The sequence below is a fragment of the Limanda limanda genome, unplaced genomic scaffold (assembly GCF_963576545.1).
Source record: "Limanda limanda unplaced genomic scaffold, fLimLim1.1 SCAFFOLD_157, whole genome shotgun sequence".
In the NCBI taxonomy this organism is placed as follows: domain Eukaryota; kingdom Metazoa; phylum Chordata; class Actinopteri; order Pleuronectiformes; family Pleuronectidae; genus Limanda; species Limanda limanda.
The window spans coordinates 168,695-186,658 of NW_026870437.1; the positions used below are offsets into that span (position 1 = coordinate 168,695).

The 17,964-nt window shown below is 44.4% G+C and overlaps 1 protein-coding gene across 1 annotated transcript; it reads right to left on the reverse strand.

Moving 5' to 3' along the window:
* Positions 1-1,068: 1,068 nt before the first annotated feature.
* LOC132997083 (PDZ domain-containing protein 4-like) lies at positions 1,069-17,764 on the reverse strand (the record flags this gene model as incomplete). The annotated part of the gene is made up of 17 exons (XM_061067415.1): positions 1,069-1,273; positions 2,175-2,287; positions 2,670-2,810; positions 3,527-3,873; positions 4,016-4,086; positions 4,202-4,619; positions 4,745-5,174; positions 5,714-5,903; positions 5,980-6,316; positions 6,380-6,506; positions 10,687-10,788; positions 12,719-12,781; positions 14,037-14,135; positions 15,248-15,332; positions 15,440-15,692; positions 16,562-16,664; positions 17,711-17,764. Coding segments are annotated over 17 exons (3,138 nt in total), but the record flags the coding sequence as incomplete, so codon positions are not given.
* Positions 17,765-17,964: the final 200 nt, after the last annotated feature.

Genomic DNA, 17,964 nt, shown 5'->3' on the forward strand with positions numbered 1-17,964 from the left:
CATGAGAGGAACATGAAGGAGGATGTTTCCACCAATGCACATTGTGGTGTTGAAACTGGAGCTCCGCCTCCTGCTGCATCAATAATACTTTACTACTATTTTAATATGTGTCATCACATACGTTTCTGTACAAAGTCTGAAGAGGAGAAAATTAAATGAAACGTTATATGAAAACAAAGTGTGACACATACACTCTGTATTACATCACAGGTCATGTGACTCCTCACTTTGGGTTCTGAAACTGAGCTCAGGCTACAGGATTTCATTTTCCCTGTATTCACTTTGAGAGCTGGACTTTGTGATCTGACGTTCAGATCTTATAAAGCTTTAAAGCCCCTGCTTGTGCTTCGAGCTCTGCTTGTGCTCAGGCTGTGCGCTTGCACTCGGATAGCACAGATTCTGTGATCCAGCTTCTTCTCCTTGTGCTCACGCTGCTTCTGTGCTCGCTTGGATTCTTTGTGCAACAACTCAAAAAAAACAATATAATGCCCAATGAAGTGTTTACATACAAAATTGAGCCACCCTGGTTGTGGGTGCGTTAGCTTTACTTCCTTTTACCTGGAGGGCGACGGTGCCTGAACCGGTTGAAGAAAGGAGAAGCTCCTGAGGGAGGTCATGTGTCAGGGCGTGTCTGTGATGGACCCCACTCCCCTTTTCAACAAGTCTTAACAAACCTCTGTCTGATCATTTTCCTCCTTAAAAACATCTTTACTTACTTTGAAGAGACAACCTGTCGTCTTCAGATGAAACATCAGGATCCATTTATTTTATATATTCTCTCTTTCTACCTCCACAATTAATTTTCAAACTTGAAATTGTATAAAGTTACTATTTTCTGATGTTTTAGTTCTTTTGCAGCACTTCCTGTATCCTCTCATTTCTTTACTCCTTCGTATCTTTTTTTCGCTTCACAGTTTGAAGCCATAAAAGTTTCCTCTTTTCCTCCAGAATTCTCACAAAATTGTTACTTCCAGCTCAAAATAATCTGAAGCTTCGATTCTTTAGGTCCAAGTTTGTATTTTCACGTTCATCCCTCCGTCCGTCTCCGTTCTCGTCTCGGTTCTCGTCTCACACCGTGGTCACAGAAAGCAGAGGGTTGTATATTTTCTTTCCGTCTGGCGACCTGGAGCCGTGAGCCAGCAGCTCCTGGATGGTGATCCAGTTGTCGAGGATTCTCCGGTTCCTCTTCTTGGTGATCTTCTTCTGGCTCAGTGACAGGATGTTGTTGCTGGGGGAGTCCTGTCGGGAGGAGCAGTTCTCTAATGTCGGGTCCCTGGAAAGGAAATAATAAAAAATAGGATATATATTGTCTTTCAGGACTTTCCTTTCCAAGTGAAAAAGAACAAAGAGTAGTAAAAAGAAAATATACTATTGAATTGACAATTAAATTCACATAAATGCAATATATACAATAACATCTCTTTAAAAATCAATCTCGTATCTGGGAGACTTCTTCTCCTACACAAAATTTAACAACCATGATTTACTTTTCAGGGCTTTAAGGTGAATGTGATCAAGATGATGAATGTGTGTCAGTGTGGAACCTGGAACAAACAATTCCTCTTTGTTTCAGACTATTTGAGAAACGTCTCTGCATAATCATTAGGGATGAGCGAGTACAGCATTATCTGTATCTGTATCCGTATCCGTACTCGGGGTGGGCGGGGCCTAACCCGGAAGTGGGTGTAAAAAAAACAAAAAACTCCAACGACCGGCTGAGAGAGGGAGAGAGAGATAGAGAGAGAGAGAGAGAGAGAGAGAGAGAGAGAGAGAGAGAGAGAGAGAGAGAGAGAGAGAGAGAGAGAGAGAGAGATTGGCCAGACGCTAGAGAGTAGTCAGACACTCACCGGTGAAGTAAAAAAAAAAAACTGTATAAATCATCTTCATGAGTAGGAGGAGTTAAGAGGATATTTATGTTGTCACTGATCTCATCTTAATCTCATGATGTGCTGCTGAACACAGACGTGTGACAAACCCCAAAGAAAACGGATTTAAAAGAAAATTAAATTCTTATACATGTAGAAATAACCTCTCGAGATCCTCATGACAGTAACTGTTCCATCTAAACTATCTCATCCTGTACATTGTTAGTTTATAGACATAGATCGCTGTTAATAATCCGAACTTCATGGAGAAATTGTCCAGGATTGAGTCGTGACCCTGAGTCATCGTACCTGTCTCCTTTGAGATAGTCCAGGCGGCTCTGCATCATGAGCTCTCGTCTCCGTCTGTACTCTCTGGCTCGGAGCAGCTGCTGCTTCCTCTCCTCTTTGCTCCAGTATCGGCCCTGTTCCAGGAGCAGGGACATCAGGTGAGAAGACAGAAGAGCTTGTTTAATACAAATAAACAAGTCAGTTAAACACTGAGCAACTTGCTAAGTTTTTATTCTTGACCAGACTATAGAATTTGTATAAAAACGTATCTCTGTCTAGAAGATCCAAGAACTTAAGCTGCAGGTCTAAGAACTAATGTCCCAGGGTTGAGTCTTTGGCAAACTGGTGAACCAACCCCCAGAAGCCTGTGAGAAGTTCCTGAAAGCTCTCATCCTCTCTTCAGGCAGATTGAGCCTTAGAGCCTCAAAGTACTTTAACCTGTGTTCTTTCCAGCAGCTTGTGTTGGGGGGGGGGGTCGACCCTCTGCTGGTTCTATGTTCCCTGTTTGGACTCTACCTGTTTCATCTCGCTGGCGGCGTCGTCGTCGGTGGTCATGCCGCTGCGCTCCTCTCTGATCTTCATGGCTCTGGCCTTCAGCAGACGGTCCCTGACCGGCCGCTTGGCCACGTAGCGCGTCCCGTCGCTGCGGATCTTCACCTGCACACAGACGCTGTGAAGTCACACTGAAGGAAGGCACACCTCCAGATGTTTCTTTACCTGGATCAAGCTTGAACTGATTTAACCTCAGCGACCACAGTGACCCGGAATCTTTGAGTTGATACCTACATTTTTGAACCACTTCAGTAAAACACATCCTCTGTGGTTCAGTGTTCACAGCTTCATGCTTTGCTCTCTGTCGACCTCAGTGTAAGAAAACACATAAAACCTTCTCTTACTTTCATTTTACCGTGTTTACGACTGTTTAAATTAGCGCTAACTGAAATAAGTTTCAGACGCTGTTGTCAGGATGATCGGGGGTGCAAATGGCTACTGCACAAGTGTTGTTTAATCCCATACGTCCCAGCTCGTGATCTCAGATCTGCAGATCAACTGTTGGTTCCCAGAGTAAAGACGGCTCCACGACTCCAATCAGACAAGCTTCCTTGTTTACATCTCGTTTAGAAACTCACTTTTATAATATGGCTTTGACTAGACTTCTTTTGTCTTTGTATTTTATTATTTATTCTATGTTTGTGACTGTTTGGAAACTTGTTTTTGAAAAACTCTATTTAAATAAAGTTGTATTATTGTTATTATTGTGATTATTGGGGCATGGGAATGTGTGTGTCCTTCAAAATAAAAGTTGAACCTTTCCCCGACATACCAGCGGAGTCTTTAAAAGACCCTTCACGCTGACTCCTCCCACTCTTTACCTTCCACTCCATGCGCTGCCGTGAAGCCGTTGGTGATGACTGCGTCAGCCCAAGTGGTAAGACCAGTCCTAACCGTGAGGCTCCAGCGTGGCGGTCCTCCAGACCACAGGGGGCGCTGTTCACGCTCCTCGGACTGGCCGGGCCGCTGCTCCCTGTGCCCGCCCCCCTCTCCTCCCCCTCGGGCCTGGTTCGGTCTCTGACCCGGTCCAGGGGGTCCACCAGGCCCTCGGAGGGCAGGGTCATGCAGCTCTGGTAGCGCTCCGGTGGTTGGTTGTGGCTGTGGTGTCTCCGGGTGAAATAGGGACTGGACTCTGCACTTCCACCTCCAGGCCTGTTGGCGGCGCCATCTGCAAGGGAAACGAATATTGCAAGTTAAAAAAATGTAAATTTTACATGAATGTCACCTTTTTGATTTTCTTCTTCGTGACTTGTTGTCATGATGCTGTATTTATCGGTGAACTAGCGCCACCAGCTGTTGGTGTTATGTACCTGCTATGGAGCTCCGCCCTCGGTCAGCCACACCCCTTCTTGAAGACGACGCCCCCTCCCTGGTCAGAGATCTGATGATGGAAACAGAAAATTATCGAGCGATTTTTAAACTTAACACAAATCAACACAACAACTTATTTTAACTTGATGACGTGTAAATAGCAGCGGGAAAAAAAGCGTGAAGACCTGAACTTGGAGGGTGTGGAGGGGGTGGAGCTTGAGCCATTTGCCCCGCTGCCATTGGCTGTTTCGTACTTCCTGTAAGTGCTTGGAGAGAAGGAGCAGCTGAGGTTAGAGTGGCGTCTCTCTCTGTCCCGCCTGTGGCGCCGCGGGGTCAGAGGGGAGTTCAGAGGGGGGAGGAGCCCCAGGGGGAGGAGAGGAGGCGGAGACATCAGTCGTCGCCCCGCTTCGTCTTCCTCTTCCTGCAGAGGCGGGATCTGCTCCGTGCTGACCAATGGCGTGCTCCGGCAGCTCTCCCCTCCCGTGTTGTAGGCGCTGGTGCTGTCTCTGTCGTCCAATCGCTCGCGCTCCGGCAGCTCGTTGATGGACGACAACTCGTGATGATGAGGGTCGGCGCTGTCATCGTTATCCACGTTATCCACGTCTACCATAAAAAGATGGCATCGTAACATTAAAACCTGAACAGTGATAATTAAGAATGAATCTCACGTTCCTCCTAAATTAAGCGGATTAATGTCACATTCCCTCTTCCCTTGTTGTCATGGTTACCTGCTTCTGAGGCGCCCGGCCGCACCGTCTCCTCCTCCATCATCCAGGCTTTCAGGCAGCGCTCCCTCAGCTGCTGCATCTTCTGTGCCCGCAGAATATTGCGGCATTTAAACTCCAGGTGGCGCAGCTCCTCGTCGATGAGCGCCATCTCGTGCTCGCTCGGGGTCTCGTTGCAGGTCACATCCACCGCCAGGCAGGAAGTGGCTTCCTCCTCTTCCTGTTCCGCCTCCTGTGTTTCCTCTCGACCTTCTGCGTGCACGTCGGTGTCGTCCCGACCTTTTTTCGCCGTCTCTCTGTGGTGTTTTTTATGGCGTCTCTCGTATTGACATTTCACCTCCAGCAGCTCCTGGTATCGCTGGCACTCCTCCTCCGTCAGGCCCGGCATCATCATCATCACGGTCAGAGGCGGCTGGTGGTGGTGGTGGTGGTGCTGCAGGTCAGAGGTCAGAGGTCAGAGGTCAGTTAGAAGCCAAACAGGCCACACAAGTGTTTCATTGATCCCGTCACAGTATTGGCCTCCACGATACAAACCAACTCTGAAGCTGAAATCATCGGTTGATTGACAGAAAATGACTTGGAGCATTAAACTATTCAAACTATTAACATAATAAATAATTAATATTGTTTAAATAAATCTAAAAACACTATGAGAGAGCATCCACCATGTTAAGTAAACATTGTAATGGATTCTGTGTCATGTCCGACCTCTTCATTAAATGTGGATCTTTCTCTGTAATTTATGAACAGATTGTCCCGACTGATACTTTGATAAGTTAATATTTGACCTTGTTTTAAGTTAATATTTGACCTTGTGATAAGTTAATATTTGACCTTGTGATAAGTTAATATTTGACCTTGTGATAAGTTAATATTTGACCTTGTGATAAGTTAATATTTGACCTTGTGATAAGTTAATATTTGACCTTGTGATGAGTTAATATTTGACCTTGTGATGAGTTAATATTTGACCTTGTGGTGGAGGTGGTGGGGGCTGCACGCTGCTGCTCCTCCTCCTGCCGGCCACTCGAGGCCGGGGAGCGAGTCCGAGCTGAGCTGCAGGTCCCGCAGGTGAAGGAAAGGGGGGGTGGTGTCCCCTCGTCCAGGGCTGGGCGTCGGCCTGGGACTCGGACCGAGGCCGGGACTGAGTCTGGGACTGGGCCTGCGAGGAGGAGACATGTGACCTGTTAGCGTCCAGGTTACTGGACGTCGGGCTTCGGTGCCGACCCGGGTCCTACCTGGGGCTGGGTCTGAACTTCCTGATGCTTCCCGGCGTGTTGGTGGTGTTGGTGTTGCAGGCGCTGGTCTGCTCCCCCAGCAGCTCCTGCTCCGACAGCTCCTCGTAGCGGGTGCTGTCGTCCGTCCGGCCCACGCCGCTGTCCAGCTCCTGGCTGCAGGTCAGCAGCGGAGCCAGGTCCAGCAGAGGAGGGAGGGGGACGGGGGGGTCTCTGTCCTCTTTCTCTCCTCTCTCTCCGTCCTCTTCATCCTCGTCCTCCTCTCCATCACCCCCTGCACCGTCTCCACGTCCTGCTTCCCCAGCTCCTCCAGGGCAGGGCGGGCCTCCTCCTCCTCCTCCTCCTCCTCCTCCTCCTCCTCCTCCTCCTCCTCCTCCTCCTCCTCCTCCTCCTCCCCCCCTGCGGAGGCGGTAGTAGCCTGAGAGATGAGGCGAGTTGAGGGAGCAGGAGGAAGCTTGAGGGTTTGGGTGGAGAACTCCTCCCTCCAGCGTCAGCTCCATGTCCTCCTCGGGGTCCACGGGGTTCTCGTTCTGAGACCAGGGACATTTCAGAGTTCAGACAGTTGTTACATTTACTACGACAGGTTTCTGATTCACATGAAATCCACGAATCTCAAGTTCTAGAGCTGCTGAAAAACTGGTGACTCTGTTTTAGTTTGAAGATGAGTTGTGTGTGAACGTTTGTTCTTGCGTGTATGTGTGTGTGTGTGTCTGTGTGTGTGTGTGTGTGTGTGTCTCACGGGTTTAGAACAGCTGGTTGTTGAGCTTGTGCCTTAAATCACCTTCATGCATATTTGTTAAATGTTCTGTTTAAAACCATTTGTCATGTTTTCTTATTCTTCACACGGAGCTTGGTAATATTTATATTTTAGTCTGAGTATTGTGATATAACATCCACAGCTTCCACATTATCAATTTACATTCTGTGTAAATATAAATAGTATCACAGATTCTATATGTTGCTTTGCAGCCAGAGTTAAAGGGTAATAAATAAAACCTGTGTGTTGTTACAGTAGAGTTGTGTTAGGGTTGTGTGTGTGTGTGTGTGTGTGTGTGTGTGTGTTTGTGTGTGTGTGACCTTGACAGAAACAACAGGAACACACAAGATGAATATCTCCTCATCTATTTCCTCCTCTTCATCCATCACTGCTTCACCCCTCATCTTCCCATACGTCTCTCTCTCTCTTCAGTGAAACACATAAATATAATGTCCCCTCACAGATTAAAGTTATGTTATAATATTAGGATTATTACTATATTTATTTATAGGTTGTTATCACTGGGATCAGTGTTTTTCATGATAATCTGTGCAGCAGTGAATCTTATTGCTCGTCACCAGCTGTGATGTTCACACGTTCATTAATCTACAGCTTTAATCACATGTGTACTCATATTATATTTCTTTATGCTTTCATCAGGTAGTATGAACCTCAAATAATACAAATATTGTGAAACTGAATATGTTGTGATATTGTACATGTTGTTCTGTATTTAATGAATTTAAAGATCAATCGTCTTCATATTTCTGCTCTCTCTCTTTTTCTCCTGTTTCACATCAACACATCTAATTTATTATTTGCTTCATTGATTAAACATCCATCTCTTCCTGCTCTCTCAGATGTGACGACTTCAAGTGTCAGGACTCTCTAAATGCTCTCACACACACACACACACACACACACACACACACACACACACACACATACACACACACACACACACACACACACACACACACAGTCGATGAATATGTATGACGTGTGTTTTAACCGACAGTTATGAATATACCGTCCTGCAGTTCCTCCTCCGTCAGCACATGTGGACACACACTCTGGGACCTGCTGACACACTGCACACATTTATCATGGCTGTGTGTGTTTGTGTGTGTGTGTGTGTGTGTGTGTGTGTGTGTGTGTGTGTGTGTGTGTGTTAGTGTGTGTGTGTGCAGGCATGTGTTTGACAGTTATGACATTCAGGGAAAAGCCCATCGTGAGCATGAAGCTGCTCCGTGGTTTCTTGATTGTAAATGATCCCGCTATTTTACATGTGCTCTAGAAACTGTGAATTTTTTGATAAGATGATTTTTATCATTTAAATTTGAATAGTTATTATCATATCGATAGTGGTCAGCTGTTCGTTCTCTCCACGCCCGGTGGCCTGTGATCGACCTCGTGCAGCTGCTCTAGGAAGTCGGTTATTAAACTGGGCTGCGGAGACGAGTGATGAAACCGAAGAGACACGAGGAACCTGAAGTTATGGATGAGGCAGATGATTCAGATGATTCACATGATTCAGATGATTCACATGATTCAGATGATTCAGATGATTCACATGATTCACATGATTCAGATGATTCACATGATTCAGATGATTCAGATGATTCACATGATTCACATGATTCAGATGATTCACATGATTCAGATGATTCACATGATTCAGATGATTCAGATGATTCACATGATTCACATGATTCACATGATTCAGATGATTCACATGATTCAGATGATTCACATGATTCAGATGATTCAGATGATTCACATGATTCACATGATTCACATGATTCAGATGATTCACATGATTCAGATGATTCAGATGATTCACATGATTCACATGATTCAGATGATTCACATGATTCACATGATTCAGATGATTCACATGATTCAGATGATTCACATGATTCAGATGATTCACATGATTCAGATGATTCAGATGATTCAGATGATTCAGATGATTCACATGATTCAGATGATTCAGATGATTCAGATGATTCAGATGATTCACATGATTCAGATGATTCACATGATTCAGATGATTCAGATGATTCAGATGATTCACATGATTCAGATGATTCACATGATTCAGATGATTCACATGATTCAGATGATTCACATGATTCAGATGATTCACATGATTCAGATGATTCACATGATTCAGATGATTCACATGATTCACATGATTCACATGATTCAGATGATTCACATGATTCAGATGATTCACATGATTCAGATGATTCAGATGATTCAGATGATTCAGATGATTCAGATGATTCAGATGATTCACATGATTCAGATGATTCACATGATTCAGATGATTCAGATGATTCAGATGATTCACATGATTCAGATGATTCACATGATTCAGATGATTCACATGATTCAGATGATTCACATGATTCAGATGATTCACATGATTCAGATGATTCACATGATTCAGATGATTCACATGATTCAGATGATTCACATGATTCAGATGATTCAGATGATTCAGATGATTCAGATGATTCACATGATTCAGATGATTCAGATGATTCAGATGATTCAGATGATTCACATGATTCAGATGATTCACATGATTCAGATGATTCAGATGATTCAGATGATTCACATGATTCAGATGATTCACATGATTCAGATGATTCACATGATTCAGATGATTCACATGATTCAGATGATTCACATGATTCAGATGATTCACATGATTCAGATGATTCACATGATTCACATGATTCACATGATTCAGATGATTCACATGATTCAGATGATTCACATGATTCACATGATTCAGATGATTCACATGATTCAGATGATTCAGATGATTCAGATGATTCAGATGATTCACATGATTCAGATGATTCACATGATTCAGATGATTCAGATGATTCAGATGATTCACATGATTCAGATGATTCACATGATTCAGATGATTCACATGATTCAGATGATTCACATGATTCAGATGATTCACATGATTCAGATGATTCACATGATTCAGATGATTCACATGATTCAGATGATTCAGATGATTCAGATGATTCAGATGATTCACATGATTCAGATGATTCAGATGATTCAGATGATTCAGATGATTCACATGATTCAGATGATTCACATGATTCAGATGATTCAGATGATTCAGATGATTCACATGATTCAGATGATTCACATGATTCAGATGATTCACATGATTCAGATGATTCACATGATTCAGATGATTCACATGATTCAGATGATTCACATGATTCAGATGATTCACATGATTCACATGATTCACATGATTCAGATGATTCACATGATTCAGATGATTCACATGATTCACATGATTCAGATGATTCACATGATTCAGATGATTCACATGATTCACATGATTCAGATGATTCAGATGATTCAGATGATTCAGATGAAGGTCACAGAACAAACCTTTGAGTTAGAGTGAAAACGTCTCTGATACGAGCGAACCTGTTACCGTGGTTACCTGCACTTTTTACATCACTGATGTAGAACAGTGAGTTGTATGGTTTGTTGTGTCTCATTGCATCATGTTGTGTTGTGGCCCATTGTGTTATGTCGTGTTGAGCAGTGTCCTGACTCATTGTGTCCTGTTGTGTACTGTTGCGTCTCTTTGTCCTGTGTTGTGCAGTGTGTGTCTCATTGTGTTGTGTAGTGCCAGGTGTGTTGTGCCTTGTTGTGTTGTGTGGTGCCAGGTTGTGTCTTGTTGTTCTGTGTGGTGCCAGGTTGTGTTGAGTCTTGTTGTGTTGTGTGATTGCCAGGTTGTGTTGTGTCTTGTTGTGTTATGTGGCGCCAGGTTGTGTGATGTCTTGTTGTGCTGTGTCTTGTTGTATTGTGTGGTGCCAGGTTGTGTTGTGTCTCATTCTGTTGTGTGGTGCCAGGTTGTGTTGTGTCTTGTTGTGTTGTGTCTCATTGTGTTGTGTCACCTCCACATCGGGCCTGGCCAGCAGCAGGGAGAAGTTGATGCTGTCCTCTCGGGTCAGAATGGCCACCGCTTCCTCTCTGTTCTGAATCTCGACTCCGTTGATCTAGAGGAGACGATAACGAGATTGTGTGTTTTTATTCCTCAGTTATACACAAAAACACACACAGCACATAACCAGAAGAGAATCCCCAACTTTATACAGGAAACAACAAAGGTGGAAACATGGGAGAGTTTGTGTGAAGGATCCGAGTCTGAGGACAAAGTGCAACAGACTCAAGACGTGTAAACACAGAGGACCGGTTTGTATGACACATGTATGACGCTTGTCACACGGCTGTTGGGTTTGTGTTTGCATGTTTTGTGTGTTCCCCAAACTCACAGAGAGACACCACCTCTGTCCAAAGGTCTTTTATCAATCTGGTGACTGGTGTCATGGGAACAGGAGCAGACGCCATAGATCGAGCTGCTGTCAGGTTACCATGGCGATGCCCATCGCTGCTGGGCTATTCTTATCACATCTCCAACTTCACCTTTTCTATCAGCAGCTTCTATCAGAGTGTGTGTGTCTGTCTGTCTGTGTGTGTGTTTGTGTTTTAACTAATAATAATGTGCTGCATCTTCTTTAATAATTGTAATTTAATTTGTTACTGTATATATTGTCTTATTGTATATATTGTTGTTTTGTTTTTATGTACAGTGCCAACCACACCATGGCAATTTCCAATATATGCAAATATACGCTGCAATAAAAATAATTCTGATTCTGATCTACAAATTGCTTTTTATGAAAGTAAGTTGTGTCAGAAAAATCTGTTTTAAATTGAATTCACACAATGTTTTGGTAAAGTGTTTTTTACGATTTGTCCCCAAAGAGCGAAAGCAGACGTCCACTGGTTTACTTCCTGGATTTAAAAACCAATACAACACAAACTGAATCATAACTTCTTTGTGTCGATCACTAACTTCACTGAGTGAACAGCAGCTGCACCAGAAACCACCGAGGAAACAAAAACCTCTCAGAACTTTATCTTCTCCTGTGTCATCATCTGTCACATGTGGACTAATCACAAAAAGATCTTTGATAAACTTGGAAAGTGTAATAAACGTCTGAAACACACTGAACCAGTTGAGTCCAGTTTTATCAGATTTAACTTCTTTAAACTTTGTAAAAACAAATCCAGTGTCCGGCAGGAAACACGACTTCCTGGAGTCACGTCTGTATTTCATGAAAACCTGATTATTTTGGAAGTGACAGTTTCATGAGTCAGCTGAGTGGTGACACTGCCCCCCCCCCCCCCCCCATCCCCACCCACTCCATCTCTCAGTCTATTTATAGGTCAGCAGTAACCGGGCAGCAGACGGCTCTCTCTGATTGGACGAAGCCAGAGTTTCAGGTATAAATTTCCATAGTTTGATTTGAATCTATTTTAAACCCTGAAGGCGTCAGAGGAAGAGTTTGTGTTTTCAGGAGCTTTGAACTGACCTGAAGGTCGACAGGCATCATGAAAACAGAGAGGATTCTTTTCATCACTCGTCTGAATGAAGCTAAAGGAAAAATCATCGAGCGATTGACAAGAGTTTAAACCTCAGTGAAAGTTGATCCACGTTTTCTTTATGGATGAAACCAGAAGGTCAAAGTAAAAATATCCAGATGTTGAAATTAAAGACAAACATCCAGTGGCAGTAACTGTACTTTTATTTAAAGTTCAGGGTTAAGTTTATTTTTCTTTATCTGAGTTGCAGTCACTGGTGACTTTTTAACATGTTATATTAAAATGATCTATTTCAAATTCCTTTTTCGATCAGAATACAGAGATCGTTTGAAAGAAGGTTTTCAAACTGAAACACAGAAGTATGGAAGCAGCCTTAGTGTCTAAGCCTGACTTTTATAATAATGAATCACTTACAGAAGCTGTTTTCCTGCAGGTGTTTTATTTTGACACTGCTGATAATAACGTCTCTCACTCGACTGCAGGACTTTGTTTCTAACGTTGTTTCATTGGTTCTCTTACGTCTCTGAAGTGTTTGTGTACCTGTAATATTCGGTCGCCCTCTCGGATTCGTCCATTTTTAGCTGCGATGCTGTTTGGATTAACCTGAACAGAGATAGAGAGAGAGAGAGAGAGAGAGAGAGAGAGAGAGAGAGAGAGAGAGAGAGAGAGAGAGAGAGGAGACTCATCAGACAAGTGAACACATCGAGTCAGTTTGAGGTCAACTGAGAAGGAAGAGGAGAAGGAAGAGGAGAAGGAAGAGGAGAATGAAGAGGAGAAGGAAGAGGAGAATGAAGAGGAGAAGGAAGAGGAGAAGGAAGAGGAGAAGGAAGAGGAGAAGGAAGAGGAGAATGAAGAGGAGAAGGAAGAGGAGAAGGAAGAGGAGAATGAAGAGGAGAATGAAGAGGAGAAGGAAGAGGAGAAAGAAGAGGAGAATGAAGAGGAGAAGGAAGAGGAGAATGAAGAGGAGAATGAAGAGGAGAAGGAAGAGGAGAAAGAAGAGGAGAATGAAGAGGAGAAGGAAGAGGAGAAGGAAGAGGAGAATGAAGAGGAGAAGGAAGAGGAGAAGGAAGAGGAGAATGAAGAGGAGAAGGAAGAGGAGAATGAAGAGGAGAATGAAGAGGAGAATGAAGAGGAGAAGGAAGAGGAGAAGGAAGAGGAGAAGGAAGAGGAGAATGAAGAGGAGAAGGAAGAGGAGAATGAAGAGGAGAAGGAAGAGGAGAATGAAGAGGAGAATGAAGAGGAGAATGAAGAGGAGAAGGAAGAGGAGAAGGAAGAGGAGAATGAAAAGGAGAAGGAAGAGGAGAATGAAGAGGAGAAGGAAGAGGAGAAGGAAGAGGAGAAGGAAGAGGAGAATGAAAAGGAGAATGAAGAGGAGAAGGAAGAGGAGAAGGAAGAGGAGAATGAAGACGACAAGGAAGAGGAGAAGGAAGAGGAGAAGGAAGAGGAGAATGAAAAGGAGAATGAAGAGGAGAATGAAGAGGAGAATGAAGAGGAGAAGGAAGAGGAGAAGGAAGAGGAGAATGAAAAGGAGAAGGAAGAGGAGAATGAAGAGGAGAAGGAAGAGGAGAAGGAAGAGGAGAAGGAAGAGGAGAATGAAAAGGAGAATGAAGAGGAGAAGGAAGAGGAGAAGGAAGAGGAGAATGAAGACGACAAGGAAGAGGAGAAGGAAGAGGAGAAGGAAGAGGAGAATGAAAAGGAGAATGAAGAGGAGAAGGAAGAGGAGAAGGAAGAGGAGAATGAAGACGACAAGGAAGAGGAGAAGGAAGAGGAGAAGGAAGAGGAGAATGAAAAGGAGAATGAAGAGGAGAATGAAGAGGAGAATGAAGAGGAGAATGAAGAGGAGGTCTCCTGTCTTCACCTCTCCCACGTAGATCCCCAGGTCCTCCTCGTCCTCCGTCCTGTAGCACACGGTCAGACCCAGCTTCTCCTGCTGACTGGACTTGTACAGCTCCACCTCCTGCAGGAGGAAGAGGAGGGAGAGCTGGTGGTTAGTGATGAGGAGCGCAGGTCTTTCTCGGCTCCTGTCACCTGAGAGGTTCCTCAAGCCTCAGTTCTCGGGCCCATCTCATTTCTCCTCTACGACAGAATCAGAATCTGTTTCTTCTCATGTGGTAAATCCTGTTGTGTTGAGATGACATTATCCATTTTGGAAACTGTGCATGTGCTGTAAAATAATAGCGTAAATGATGCTTTATGTATAAATTTGATTTGAATTAGAATTACAGAACAAGCTGGAGAACCCAGGAGCTGCCGGTCAAATGCAGCGAAAACAAATCCTGGATCCAGTCGCTGAGTTATAGTAGAAAGGACAACGAGGTGATTTATCTTGTTATAATGATGGTGTGATTGAGAAAAAGACAGAGGGAGGGAAAGAGCGAGCAGAGGAAAGACGGAGCATGAAGCAGAAAAGGTGGAGGAGGAGGAGGAGGAGGAGGAGGAGGAGGAGGAGGAGGAGGAGGAGGAGGAGGAGGAGGAGGAGGAGGAGGAGGAGGAGGAGGAGGAGGAAGAGGAGCAGGAAGTCTCTGTGGTAAGCGTTTCCACTCTACTGACTTCTATAATGATCTCAGGAAGCAGCAGTGAACAGAGGAGCGGAGACAAAACGCTTCATTCAGCTGAAACTCGTCCACTAGCCGACGAACATTTTCATCCCTTTGTCCTCCTTTCTTTTTCTTTCCTCCTTCTGGATTAGTCTATATTTGATTATTCACCTTCTCATGCTGTTACTCCCTTCTTCTCTGCTTCTCATTTCTTCATTTCTCATCCCTCCTCTTTTCAAAGCTTCTACCAGCGGAAAGGGTCCTGAGGGGCCGGCATCGAACCCCCGAGAGACACTGATACCACATCTTCTAATGCTTCTCTTATTGTACAGATTCTAAACTGAACACACACAAATACAGTTTAAGTGTGAACCTCCACCACCATCACACACACAGACACACACGCACACACACACACACACACACACACACACACACACACACGCACTTAATTATATTATTATTTAATCATTATTCCATGTTCCTTGGTTGATTTGCTGTTTCACAGGGTCACAAAGTGGTGACTCCTCACCTCGTACTCCAGGTCGTCCTGTCGGTCCACCTCGTGATTGGACACGTCAAAGTAGTCGTTGGGGTCATTGTACTCGAACACACAGCTGGAGGGGGGGGGGGGGGGGGGACAAAACAAATCAATCACAGTAGATTCTTCATATCTAGAGATTTTTCATTTCTCAGTCATTGGAAGACAAAGGCGGAGACGCACAACTCATTGATCCCGTACGGCCCCCCGAGGTGAGGGAGGGGAGGGGAGGGGGGAGGAGGGGGAGGGGAGGAGGAGCCTCCTCGGCCGTGGTGGTGGTGGTGGTGGTGGTGACCTCTGCTCCGCCCTATCGTCATGATGCTCTGGAAGCTGATGTCCGTCTGCGTGGCGTTGTCGATGCAGTCGGGGATGGCTACCATGGCAACGGAGGAGATGGAGGTGCTGCCGGAGAAGTTACCGCCGCACACGACTGTACCTGGGGGGGGGGGGGGGGCACAGAAGTTATGTGTTCACCTCTGGTTGTTTGTCTGTGAAGAAGATTCACTGAACTCATTTCACTGATCAGATCTCCAGAAACCTGCTGGAATGATGCAGATCAGAGAACGGATCCAGGGAACCTGAGGGATTCTGACATTTCTCTTGATTTCTCAGAGAATAATTCATGATTTTCAATGAAACAAATCATAAACATATTTAGATAATCTTTGACAGTGTGTTATCAAAAATCCAAATCTGAATATTGGTCATTTAAATGTGGAGATTGTATTGCGCTGTACTGACAGATTTTCTAGATTCCTATAAAATCTGAGGATTCCAACAGATTTAAAACCGGTTTGAAATCCAAACAGCAGTGAACACAACGTTCTGACTTGTTCTTCTGTGTTTGTTTGACTGAATAAAGGTTAGAATGTCAATTAGAAAAGAAAAAGAATAATAGAAACGATAAACTGCTGCAGTCACATCAGGAGAGATGGTAAAAGTCAAGTGATCCCACAACATGATTTGATATTTAGAAGAAGCCTCGGGATATGAAAGGAAACTGAGCTCAGCTGGAAACTAGAGAAAGAGAAAGCAGATGAAAAGATGGGAGGAGGAGGAGGAGGAGGAGGGAGCGTGGGAAAGACGAGGAAGAAGCAGCTCAGGTGGGAAGTGATGAAGAGAGATGATGTTAAAGGATGAGAGGAAACGGAGGAATGAGACAGCAACACTTCACAGAGAACCAGCGCTGGTCAGAGTAGAGGAAAGAAAAGACTGAAAAAACGAGATGTGATCACATGACTCGGTCAGATGTGATCACATGACTCGGTCAGATGTGATCACATGACTCGGTCAGATGGGATTTACCTTTCCTCCTGTGACCCTTACGCACCGAGCCGGGCGGCTGCAAAGGATCCTGGGAGTTTTGCGGCCTGTCCAGTGGCGGCTGAGAGCTTCTCCGACCTCTGACCTGAGGGTGGGAGGAGATTTGTAATTTATGGATTTGTGAGTAAGATAAGAATTATAACAAACGATTCTAAATCAAATCCAAATTAAACGTATTAGGCAGAACCGGCTTCGTAGTGATGAGTCAGCTTTTCTTCAGAACGAGAAATGTTCAAATTGTGCTGAATCAGGAGTTTGAAGAAAGGTGGGGGGTCTTTAAATAATGGGCTGCAGGAGAGACCTCCACTAATGTCCACAGGAGACGAGTCAGAAGAGTTCAGGACGTCTGAAGCGTCTTTATTATCTGAAGCAATTGAAGCCGAGAAATATAATAACTGAAGGTCGGAGGCGGAGCTGAGTCTGAGTCGTCCCACTGAACTGAAACACTACCTGGATATTACCCATGATCCTCTGCTTCCTGAACCTGAAGAGCTGCAGCTGTAGCAGATCCACCAAACTCTATGGAGATTTCTTCAGGTTTTCTAAGTTTCATGCTGAATATTGGAGATAAACTCTGGTTTTTAAAAACTTCAGAGTCTTTTGAACGGATCTCAGTTCAGCTTCACTCTTCTCTCTTTGTGGGAACTTCATTTTTAGGAGAAACGGTTGTTTAAAAAAAATGATATCATCAACATTTCTCAGCGCTTGATTAATCATGTGATCGGCGTAAGTTAAAGTCGTTCATTTTGGAAATCTACACCACAGACTGGTTGCTATGGAAACTAAGACAGTCCACTCTCACTGTGTGTAACAGAAATATCTCATGACAGAATCATGTGGATGGAAGGAGCAGAGGCTAAGGAGACAGAGTTTGATGCAACTGTGATTATTTTCTCACTGTTTGTAATTGAGCGGCCGGACGATGTTTCTTTCCTCTGTGATAAATACAAAGTGTGAGTCTTCTGCTCCGAGCTGCTCTGCACACGGGTCTAACCTCCTCTGATGAACCAGAGGATAGAGGCTGCACAGGCCCCAGTGTCTGAGGAGATATTCTCCATCCATCCTCAGCTGAAGGGAGCAGAACCTTATTACAGAGGACTGAGAGGAGGCAGATGGAGGAGAGAGTCCTACCTTCATGTCTCCATGTCGGTCCATCGGCCGCAGGGAGCTGCTCCAGCCTTTCTGCTGCGGACACACAAACCAACATGAGTTACAACACATTCATCCTGGAACCTGATTGTGTCTGTAGATATTGGTGATGTTTGTGTTTTGGTGTTTTTGAGGAGTTACACAACGAGCTGCTCACGAATCCTGTGGACAATATATCCCAGAATGCACCAAACAAACGCTGAAGCTTTTCTTCTTTTCAAAAAACGTGTTTCAAC